The sequence below is a fragment of the Lissotriton vulgaris genome, chromosome 3_1, assembly GCF_964263255.1.
Source record: "Lissotriton vulgaris chromosome 3_1, aLisVul1.2, whole genome shotgun sequence".
NCBI classification, from domain to species: Eukaryota; Metazoa; Chordata; class Amphibia; order Caudata; family Salamandridae; genus Lissotriton; species Lissotriton vulgaris.
The window spans coordinates 1247568783-1247581268 of record NC_141689.1 but is presented as its reverse complement, the minus strand read 5'-3'; the positions used below and the strand labels follow the sequence as shown (position 1 = coordinate 1247581268).

Genomic DNA, 12486 nt, shown 5'->3' with positions numbered 1-12486 from the left:
CGAATACCTGCTGCCTCCCACTTGATAAGATCCAATCCTTTAGCCTATGTGGCTTTGATGTGCAAATGCAGCTGGCGCCTCGCTCCGGGAACAGGACTTTTACTCTCATCCTGACGCCTGAGGCTCAGAGAGAGTGTAGGTCGGCTCAGGCTGCGGAAGGATGTTATCCGTTTTCTGCTGCCCGTGCATTTCTTGGCACTAATGTCTAGGGAAAGATTGCTTAATAAATGTACAAGTGCCGGTGGACTGAGTGAGGAGTGCCTGGTGAGCACGCTCCATGCCGTACTGCCTTTTGTTGAATTTTATTGTTCGTGTACCACTGCTCTTATTGTGATGTCTCAGCAAACGCTTGCCTTCTCAGAAAGCAGGATTAGGAAATGGCTGTTTGACTTGAAAGGAGTGTTTTGTGTATGTGGGCTTCTGTCCATGTCTGTGGGTCAGAGAGTGGTCTGCGATCCGTCATATAATTTTTATTTAGTTAGTTGTTAGTGAAGCCCCTGGCGTTTTTTTTTCCTGGGAAAATGTCCTGCTACATGTCAGTGTTTGGGAAGGTGGGAGATTTGCAAAATTAGTCAAAACACTCGTAAGGAAATTATGTTTATTTTTCTAGTATGTGGGATCTGCAAATTGTGAATTTATTACTTTTTTCTGCCTTTTTTTTAGATTATTTCTCCAATGATTTCAAAAATACAACTTTGAACCTTAAATTACATTTCCTAAGTTTTTCCAATGCCTTTAGTGAAATATGCAAAGTTTTGCACAATATTTCAAGGACATTTGTGGAAAGCAAGTCCTGCAATTTTTTACACATTTAGTTTTCATTTTTTAATAAGATTATCTGTTCCAAACTGCCTAGGGAACCTGCCTGTCGATCATTAATTAAAAAAAGAAAAGTTCACAAAAACTGGCCGATATTAATATTTTCGAGAGCATTTACAGCTAAGAACTCATAAGTATTTTTACTTTCTTTGGTCCTCCACTCCTGACCAGGCTCCCCTCCACGCAACGCAAATAGCAGTGGGGCGCCCTAAGCAGACCCTCCAGGATTTCGCGATTTCAGATGAAGAATTGCAATTCCAAGGGATAACAGCCTTCACCTGTGGGCTGCTTCCTCTATTCCATATCCCAGGCTGCCTATTCAAAGTGGAATCCTCTGCTAAAACAGTTTCCATTGATTTAAGGCTGAAAATGAATGATTATGAGTAAAATAAAGTGCCGCAAAAATGCCGCTAAATTTCCATATTTGTACCGCTAAATTTCCATATTTGTGCCGCTAAATTTGCGAATCCATGCCGCTATATCTTGGGGGGTCTGTATAAGGTAGGACATGCTCTGATGTGTGTAGCATGTTTTAATAGTGAATTACAGCCATTTTCGTTTTTCACTATTGAAGGCTACCTGTTCTCATAGGTTAGAATGGGCAGTTAGATGATTGCATTCTTATAATCCTAACTGATTCAGGGAACATGGAAGAAATTCGAATTTAGTATGCCCGAACTCAGAATAATAAAATACATCTTTTAGTAAAGTTTTAATATTCTGTGTTTGAAAATACCACTTTTAGAAAGTAGGTATTTGCTTGCCTAACTGTCCAGGCCTGCCTCTGCTAGGTTGTGTATTCCTTGCCTGGGTTTGTGAGTAACAGGGCTGGGGGATTCCAGGAGATAGGCTGGGACAGCTCAGTGGTGAATAGAGAGATCTGCATCTAGATGGAAGGGAGGGGTTGCACCTGGGACCTGAACAGGGCTGGGCTTTCCCTCTACAATGCTGGCGCCACCTCCTGTGGCTTGTCTGATGTCTCTGCCCTGCAATGTGAAAGGAGAGGACGAATCATGTCCACAGAGTGCTTCAGAGCTGTATCTTCTCTCCCCTGTGCTGGCTCCACCTCCTGTGGGGCGGCTGATGTATCTGCCCTGTACAGTGAAAGGAAGAAGGTAGTCATATAAGCAAAGTGATCAGGAACTGGTTTGGACTAGACAGAGGCCTCTCTGCCTTCAGAGAACAAAGGATGTTGAGGTATAAATATTGGGACCCTGATCCCAAGAAATTAGATCACTTCTCGACAAGAAACCTTTCTGCCAAGGAGAAGAAACAAGGAAGCTGCAGGAGTTGTACTGCCCCTCTGCCAGTGTGCTGTTTGCTGGGTTGGCCTGCAGTGGTTGCTTCATTGTCAAGGGAAAGGAGAAGGAACTTATTAAGGAACTTTCTTCTACAGAATATTCTCCAAGGGCTTGAACTGTGCTTGCCTCCTGCGGAATTCTCAGGGACAAAGGACTTAATCTCCAGCTCCCCTCTGAATTTCCTTGCTGGGAATTCTCAACTCCAGACATTTGCGTGTCACTGGGAGCTGGAAGCGAGACGCATCGAGAGGAAGCGTGTTGCTGCGGCAGCTGAGATCGTCGCATCACTGGAAGAGCGAGCCTTCGGCGCATCTCCCTGGAAGCGTGTGTTCATCGAAGCTGCTTGCTGTCGCATCACCGGAGAAGCGTGACGCCATCGAGAGAGTCGCCATCGCATCACCGGAGAAGCCTGTTGCAGGGCCTGTCGCGGCTCCAAAGTACAGAGTCGTCGTAAGGCTGCCACGGTGTCATCGCATCGCCGCATCAAGGGCGACCATCTTCTCGCATCACAACCGGATCATCGCATCGCATCAAGGCGCCATCTTGGGCACTGCAACGGGCCCACAGGCCGAGAATCTACGCATCACCTCATGCAATGGTAAGGATCACGACGCATCCCCTACTCTGCGCAAGCATTGAGGCACGACGCATCATCTCCTCCGGATCACGGAACCGACGCATCTCCCCTTTTGCGAGCCTTTTGTTTACTTTGCATTACGCATCCAGGTACTTTATTGAGAACTGTGTCGCATTTATCATCAACTTAAACTAAGCAACTTGAATCATCTTTTAAGCAATCTTAAGTGTAGTATTGTGGATTTTTCTCGTCTGTGGTCTTGTGTTTAAGTCTATATAAAGAATACTTATTTTTATAAAACCTGTGTTGTGTCAATCTGTTGTGTTTTCACAGTATTACGTTGTATATTCACAAATGCTTAACACACTGCCTCTGAGATAAGCCTGTCTGCTCGTGCCAAGCTATCAAGGGGGTGAGCAGGGGTTATTAAGGAGTGTAATCCCCTTATCCTGACTTAGAAGTAAGGGTCCCAATTTGGACAAAGGTGAATATCATTGCCAAATAGAGACCCCCAGATCTAAGATGCATCTTGAGCTTTGGGGCAACCATTTGAAAATTTTACAAAGGATGCGGAGGAGACAAAGTTAACCTGAGTCGTCATGGCTAGCTTGTTGTCCAGAATGATGCCTCAGTTCCTAGTGTGGTCAGTGGACATAAGAGGAGATCAGAGTTCTGAAGGCCACCAGGATGTGTCCCAAGGGGAGTTTTTGTTTCTGAAAAGCTGTACCTCTGTCTTGTACGTGCTGAGCTTCTGGCAGTTGTCCTTCATGCAGCCAGTGACATCTGTCATGCAGTTGTGGAAGTTGGTCTTGGTGGTGTCTTCGGAGAGGTAGAGGATTTAGTGTGTTATCGGCGTAGGTTATGATGTTGAGTTCTTGGGTTTTGGAGATGCTGGACAGAGGTATGTAACTGTTGAAGAGGATGGGGCTGAGCGAGGATCCTTTGGGTACTCTACAGATAATTTCTTTAATTTCGGAGGTGAAGGCAGTGTTTTTGTATTTTTTTCCGGTGAGGAAAGAGGCGATCCATCTGAGAGCGGCTCCTTGGATGCTGTTGTGCAGCCTTGTGATGAGTGTGGGTTGTGGAAGACCGCAGTGAAAGGCTACCAAGAGGGTTAAGAAGATCAGAGCCACAGTCTCTTCTTTGTCGGGTAGGGCTCGGATGTCGTCAGTAGCCGCAATGAGGGCTTTGTCGGTGCTGTGGTTGCTTTGAAATCTGGATTGGGTGGAGTCGAGTAGGAGGTTCCGTTCCAGATGTGAGGAGAGTTGTTGGTTGATGGCTTTATCTAATACTTTGGCTGGGAGCAGGGAGACCAGTCAGTAGTTGTTGAGTTCTCTAGGGTCTGCCGATGGTTTCTTTAGTAGGACGTTGACTTCTGCTTGTTTTCAGTCCTCGAGGAAAGTGGCTATGGCAATTGAGGTGTTGTGATGAGTATGTGGCTGATTCTGGCTTCCGCTAGGATGAAGATGTGGTGAGGGCATGGATTGGTTGGGGCCCCTGAGTTGACAAAGTTCATGATGCAGGTGGTGTCCTGTGGGGCGAGTTGGCTCCATTAAGTTAGTCGGATGTCTGTGGTGGTAGCGGGGTCATTGTGTTGCTTGAAGAAGTCGGTGGCCTTTGGCTAGGGTTTGAAGTTTCTGTAGATCTTGTCATGGAAGATGTCTGTAAGGTTGTTGCAGAGATCCTGTGAGGGGTGAGGTCAAATCTGATAGAAAGATAGAACTTTACTCAATGATTATACTTTTGTTTGTTTGGTGTAAATCCATGGAGTAGTTTTAAAGAAATTAGTGTTTAAAAAGGTGGATGTGTGCAGCATAAATATTTTACATTTTAGAAATATCTGCACTATTATTTCACAAATCGTCTGCGGCTACACAATGGATTAGGAAGGGTGTCCTCCCTTTGTGCATTGCTATTTTGTGGATCTAGCTCTGGACTCATGAATCTACGGTATTCTGATTGCATGGCCTTCACAGAAACATTTCTGCTGTGGCTGCCATTGCACAACACTAAGCACCATGTTCGGAAAAAGAAAAAGGGCATATGAACCTTCCATGAATCACCAGGCCCATGTGGGGGGCCCATACCAATTGTTATTATGGGATTTGCAGATTCTGGACTTTCCTTTTTTCCAGCAAAGCCTCCTAGGCCTCATGATTTGTGGATCCAGCATAGGATCTCCAGAACTTTTGTATTGTTTTTATAAATAAATTATATATAGAGCACTATTGCTGTGCTTTACCAATGGCCCCACTTTGGGGATAGGCGCACATGGAGTGGTGGTTGCAGGGCCTAGCTGCCTCCAATAGTGCATGGACTCCTGCACAGGGTAGGGCCTGACTAAATGCTGTGAATAGCAGGAGTTGACTGCCCACAGAGTTCAGGGCAGGCCAGGCACTTCATCCAACCCTTGCTGCATATGGCAATTGTCCAGGCACATCGGATGTTGGCCAGTCTCAGAGTATGAACAGACTAGCAGAGTGGCAGGCTGTAGGCAGGGCCCTACACAACCCCGCTTCCTCCAGCTGAAGGCCATGCACAGCTGGGGTTGGCAGCCCACGATGTGATGGGTGCCAAGCATGGAAATTGGGACTCCACATATGGCCAGAAGTCAGGCCCTGCACCCAGTCCCCACTGCCTCATCGCACAATGCTGAAAGCCTTACGATGTGACTGTTCACCACCTATGATGCGCTGGGTGTAGAGGCTGGAAAAGGCTGCCTGCGCATGGTGGGGAGCCTTCAGCTGGGCGCAGCGTGTGTTGGCCACCCATGGAGTGTTGGGTGTAGAGCCTGGAAGAGGCCAGGACCTCTGGTCAACTCCAAACTCCATGCACAGCCGAATGGTTGTGAGTGTCTATTCCCAGGCCTGTGACCAGCTCCTGTGCGCACTGCTAAAGGCAGTCCCTAGGTGGGGATGGCCACTCACGGAAGGTTGGGCACAGGGAAGTCTTGAATGTTGTATACTATCCAAAAATCCCCATAACTCATAGAAAAAAGGAAAGTTTTTGTGAAGCTTTGTGCAACATTGGTCATAACACCTCAACATATGTTTAAAAAACAGTTAAAGTGCCATTATGGTTACAAATTGAAACTAAAAACCTTATGAACTTACGGTTAAGAGCACAATCTACAAATCTCACAACAGCTATGAAAACTATAACTTACACTCCGAAAGCAATGCTTATGGCCTCACAATAGTTATGACAATAAATATCAGCACCTGAAAGTGAAATTTAATTAAACAACAGCCCATAATCAAACTAATTAATTTCACCATTTTCATAGTCGCCTCTGTCAAGGGTAATGTGATGTCTAATAACATCTGTAGGATGATTTGAACATTTGTAATTGCATCTGTTTTATTAAGGGTGATGTCATGAGCATTACATTTAGTGTGCGAGTTATGATTTGCATTAATTTCTTAATGCCTTTGCGAAATAGCCTCAAAACATCCAACTCCATAGTTTAAAAGTGCGAAGTTGGCACATTCCGTTTTATTTGAATAAACTGCATATGCATTTTTGACATACTAGAGTACTACTTCTCATACCTTTGAAAATTGGCCCCTCTGTATTTTACTAGATTGTGGATGTGAAGCAACAACATGTGATAATCGGTAAGCCCACACTTTTCTCCATATTTCTACCACACACAAGCGATCTGATTATTTGTCCTTTTCTGTATTTTCTCCCAACAGGTCCTCTAATTGCAACCACAGTTTTTTCATTACGAGCTAAGGAAAAAAAAGATTTGTGTCACCTGGACCAGGAGAACTGTCATCAGAGGCAAAACATTTATTGCTCCCCAAGTAAGTGAGATGTTTGGAAAACCTTTAATGTGCATTGAGCACTGTTCAGGTTCTCTTCTCCACAGCTACCATACGTATCAACACATCTGTGCATGTTGTGAGCCATAAGCGCTAATATACCCTGATGTACCCTACAAACATAAATGTTTCATATCAGCCTTCTAAATATTAGACAGTTACCATAGATATGTCAGAATGGGCCAGCCATTTCAGAGCAACTCCATTTCAAATATGCATATATTCACATTTCATTCACGTTAAAAATAAGTAATGCAACAACAAAACCCTCCTTGGGCACAGAATGTCAAGTAAGAACAAAGTTTATAGCATTGCGCATTGCCAAGGAAGTGATGATTGGCAAAAGAATCTCAATCGACATCTTTACATTTCATATGGAGGTAACTACATGAGAATCACAACCCACTGTTACAAGATTACTATTACTTTGTGGACAATGGAGAACATTTTTGTCTAACTTCCGGTCGACACAATGCTCCTGCAGTTTTTTACTCTGTTACTCTGTTTCATACCTAATGCTGTGACTCCATTTGGCACATCTCTCAACAAGGTCTCCCCTTTTGGTGTTATGAGCACAACCAAGGCCATTACTATGCCCTTCTTGGACAAAACTAATAAAAACTATGTTTCCTCACTCTTTTTGGTCATGTCAATTCGTCTAACAGACATGCTTTCTGAGGTCGACATTTTAGTTCAGCCACTTGAGATAGCCCATCCGTTACTTCAAGCCATACTGTTAGGATAAGATGGTGTTGTGTGGCGTTTTAGGCTCAGTGTAAATTTTCCCGATTTATGCCCTTATATAGGTACAATCCACATTCCCCTAATATAGGCATATAAATCATTCTCTTATTTAGACATAGCCCATGCAAACCAAATACAGGCATGGCTACTTCCACCCGTACCAAACGTCACAGCGATTTCTTGGAAAATCAGCTTAAGCAGTCAGGGACCTTCACTTGCTAGAATATTGATTTGTCCAAGAACTCATGTACTTTGCAAAGAACTAGTATTCCCTAGGGGTTCTTTCCTGACGTTATTATGCCCAACTTCAAGGTATAAATATGCCTTCACTTGCTCTAGCAAGACACAGTGGTTCGGAGCAGTTCGGCTATCTACTTGCCCGACGCAGCTCGCTACAGCAAGTGCCGAAGGAAGCCGACCCTCCAGCTGACGCACTGATCGAGAGGCTGCATTTCTCTCAGCGAGAATCCAGCTCCAGAGTTTCTAAGCTCCCCTTGCGGGGTGTTGGGAAACCGAGTCCCCAGACTGAGATAGCAGACCTCCTTCATTCTAAACTAAGGTATGGAGCTGATTAGAACCTAGAGAAATCTTGGATAGATTCTTTTTTTTTAATATTTCTTTTTATTGAAACAAACATCAGCATAAAGACATTACAGTGGGTCAAGTACAGTAGCTGAGCAAACGACCCGGGACAACAGAATATACAAGTATAAAGAAAATCATCGGAATTTCACAAGGAGGGGGAATCATCGGAGACAGCCTCGAAGGGCGGCATAAACATTTCTCCCCTGTAGCTATTCCAGGGTCCCCAGATGGTTGACCATTTACGGGGGCGCCCCCTTGCAACATACGTAGTTTTTTCCCTAAACATACTCTAATATAGATTATTCTCCCATCTTTGAAGCGAGGGGGCCCGTTCCGATCCCTATAACTGCGCGATATCACGTTTGGCAATCATATAGCCCAAGGTGACCCATTGTGTCCTTGGATAGATTCTTGGAAAAGAAAAACTAAACCTATGCTACACCACACTTACTTCTTCCCTCGTACTAGACTTAGGTTAGGGACATTGGGGTAGGCGTATTTTAGAAGCACCAGTTGGGTATTTTTAGGCATTTTTATTTTTGTATGTATTTATATATGGTTTAGAAACCATACAATGCTCTTACAGTATTATTTTATAATATTGTTCTCGCTGTACGCTTTATAATTTGCAGTCTGCATTACGATTGTAGCAGTTCACATTACTTGCATGAGAAAGAAGACTGTTCAATAAAACCTTTTATTGAAACACCCGTCTCTCTATTTCTCTGCACCTCTGTAGAAACTAAGCATGCACGAGTGACTGAGTGAAATACTTATCTATTGTTTCCGCGACTCTAGAGATACATTTCTTATTCTTGGGTAACAAAGTTGTCATGTTTATGCTTTTGTCAGAAACAAATCCCTTCTTGTGAATTCGAGAAAGTTTCTAGTGACCTCTGAGCTAGCTGGCACTCACTATTAAGTTTAATATATTCGATAGAGACCTAGTCGACCGCAGTCCTATGTCTAATCTATTAAATATATTATTCCAATGTGCAGAGCCTATTGGGAAAATAGGAACTACACCACAATGGAATAGCCACAACAAGTTGAAAAAAGTAACCCCTGTGGAAGTTCAGTTAGGGCATTGGAATCATCGTATGCCAAACGGTACAGTGAAGGACATTACATTGGAGTATCCTACGCCTCTTGGCATAAGATAACTGTCCTTTCTGTAAAGTTAATGTTTATATTGCTGCTCGTGCAACAGTGCTGGCAAGTAATTAATCTTCTTTAGCATCCTTGTCATTTACCCCCTCAGTCCCTAAGTGTCTCTGGTGGGCTTTGTTGGCCTCAAATTTTGTATAAATTGTCCTGTAATTTTATTTTGTCTTTTGTCTGCTGGATATCCAAAAAAGTCATAAGTCTGTTCCTACACCTATTTTCTAACCACCTTGAAAAATATATGTCGACTGATATCTTCACAAAGCATGGCAGTATTCAGAATAGAGCATGCTACTAAAATGGACTCATCCCGCAGTTGTTTTGCAATACCCACTTTTTAGGCCATGGGCCACCTGTCTATAATGTGGGACATGATGGAACCAGGTCGGCGACCAAATAAAATCTCCCCCAGAGTCGACTGCAACAATTTGCTAGTTATTTCTGTGTATTCTCCATCTACGTACAACCGATTCACTAAATGGAGTTGAGGGGCTAGATAGTAAGTAGCATTCAAAGTTGGGTTGTCCCAACCCTATGTAATCATGCAGAATTTTTAAAATAGTCCTGCATGATCTATTACAGAATTTGACCCCTCTCTTCAATGGTTAGAACACTGTCCAACACTCTAAAGGCCACCGTGGTCAAGATATACAGGCGCTCCCCAAAACACATGCAAGCATCTATGAAATATCCCTATTTTGGCTGCTCCTTTGAGCCCATAAAGCACAGAGGAATGTCTTCCTGAAGACTATTGACTTTGGTGGATCCTCAAAAATCCTATCCACATTGCCCCAAATGAAGTCTCTCTCCTTGTTACATGTCATATGCCAGCGGTATGTGCAGCACTTCAGATCCCAAAGGCATCCCCAGCTAGGCCCCCCATGGTGGCTGAGTGTTTTTGCCTTTCAGTATGAAGTTTTCAACTTTCTCCAGGAACCACAGCATTGATTGCGGTATTCTTTTTCCAACTACACTAGATCATTCCCCTATAATTTGACTGTGTACCTTATTATCCAGCCTCAACCTCAGCTTACAGATGCCCTTTTAAACATTATGCATAGAGGTTCTACCACTAACAAAAATATGACTGGGGAGAGATGGCAGTATTGATGTAAATAGGCAGTCCAGTCCCAGCTCTCCCATAGTTCTATGCACATCTTTGTCCAATCAAATGTATCCAGGCCGAATGTTCATGGGCTGGTGTGGACCTGAACATGGGAATAAACAGGCCGTTCATTATGGAGGTCTTAGAGCCTACATTGATAATTGTTAAAGGATAATATGACTTACAATATTTTTAAACTTTATTAGGTGTTGGGAGACGGACCACCACTGCCTTCCTTATTGAGTGTGCTAAATTACCCCCCTCACCAGCTTCTCAGCACACGAAAGCACTTCATAACCATTATTCCATTCAAGTACATTCCTTCCTGGATGTTGATGTAAATATATAATTTATACTATGACAAGGCCAAAGCCTAGGAAGGATAGGATCTTCCATCCCCAAGCAGTTAACGTTGTCCAGAACCAACCGGACCAAGTCCAGGTGCCTGGATTCTGGTGTATCTGATTTGCAATCTTATGCAGACGTGTAATAGCTTGATATACAGATGGCGCGTTTTGTGGAATGAAAACACAGCAACTTGACCCGATGACCTTACAGGCTCCACCTCTATCTGCCAAGATGACGTCAATAACAAGACGATTCTGAAGGACAACAACCCGCATGGCAGATTGCTCCTCTGTTAGGTTACCTAAGGCGGAGGCAGTTTCACGTACTACAGCTTCAAGGGTTCTAGTTAATCTACGTATTAGTTTACTGTTTTGGACGGGGCCTAAAAAGAAAAAGAATCCTTTATTAAAATCGGTGTATTGTTCCCATGCCGTTTCCGTATAGTCGACAAGCGGGAGATCTCTTCGGAGTCTATTCTTTACTAGATTTGTGTTTCTGTGGTAATCAGGAGGGGCTAGAAAGACAGGTGGCAGAAGGAATGCAATATAACAGGTACCATCCCAATCTGGAGGCAGACGTATGTATGCGGTATGACCACAAACAAAATAGGAATGACGGGTAACTTTAAAGGATGATCTACCATGATCACTGAATTCGACCACAGTAGTACATTTACTATGACCTAAGTGTACTGAACCTTTCTTTCTGACACATAATTCACCAGTGACGGGTAATACTGGCATAGCGGGCAGGACTGGTGCAGCTTCGGATTCAACAGTAAGAATCATAAGGTTAATTGTGTAATTACTCAATCCATATACTTCATTTTCTAGATCAGTTCCTTTTCTAATAGGGAGTCCCTCCTTATCAGGGTAACAGACGTTGAGCAGGACTAAGTTCAGGTTTCCCCAAACCCAGCTCCCGTCGAGGACAGCAATATCAGAATCTAAGGAATTAATTATTTTGAACCATGCACCACAGGAGCCGTTATGAGTGAACGGGTACGGAAAGAGGGGCAGAGCTCCCTTGTAATTCTGGTAGGGAGGGAGTCGGCCACATATCCAGCAGTTTGTAGCGTTATTAGTCTGATGGGAGTGGTGTAACATACTAATGAATGTGTTGTTGCGCAGCGCAAGTCTGTAAGAAAGTTCATGTGGAGGTAACTCGCTAAAAGAGTGTTCAGCAGAAACGTTGTAAGCAGATTGTTCACGCTTGAAAATAGGGCAATAGATTGGAAGAAGTACACTTGCAACGATGATCAGAATACTTAGAAAAAACATGATTAACAATGTCACTATACAGTGACTACGCAGTGATTTGCAGTATGTACGTTTCTTGAATTCTCTCTCTCTCTCTCTATCTCGATCTAGAGGATACATGTCAGAAACTATTTAACCGATTCACCTAGGGGAGGACTTAAACAATTAAACTGTCTGACTTGCTAGATCGAAGCTTGAGTCTGTACTCCTCTTGGGGAGTTTTCTCTCGTTTGGAAACTTCAAAGTCACTGGGCTCGATACAGTCTTTGGAAGGGGTGGACGAGCCTGGGTCGGATTTCAGTCCATTGCATAATTTAACATGGCTCATGTGGATCCACCCCTTTCGGCCCTCAACTTTCACCGCTGTCCTCGTAGTAAGTAGAACGGTCTTCGGCGATTTCCAGCGGGGCTCCAGCGGACTTTTCCTGTCAAAGTTCCTTATGAGGATCAGGTCACCTGGACGGACATCATGCGGCTTTACATCAGTGTTGTCAGGGAAGGCTGCGGCAACCTGTGAACGACATGATTGGAGTGCAGACATCAAGGAGGCAAGGTAATCTGTCAACATATTGCAATCAACATCAGTAATTTTCTTAGGAATGGGCGTCCCCCACATATTCGGTGGTCTACCAAAAACCACTTCGTACGGGGATAGTCCTGATCTTGAATGGGCAACCATTCTCATATAGAACAGTGCTACTGGCAGGGCGACTATCCAGTCGACCCCTTTCTCTTGACATATTTTAGCAAGACGTGT

The 12486-nt window shown here is 43.8% G+C and overlaps 1 protein-coding gene across 2 annotated transcripts in view; it reads left to right on the top strand.

Annotated features, from left to right (window-relative positions):
* The window catches only part of LOC147727740 (uncharacterized), a 143301-nt gene that overhangs the window by 50251 nt on the left and 80564 nt on the right, over positions 1-12486 (top strand). For both annotated transcript variants that reach the window (XM_086961743.1, XM_086961744.1), the window contains exon 3: positions 6396-6506. In XM_086961743.1, coding sequence (XP_086817869.1) covers positions 6396-6506 — 111 coding nt within the window. The remainder of the gene's footprint in view (positions 1-6395; positions 6507-12486) is intronic.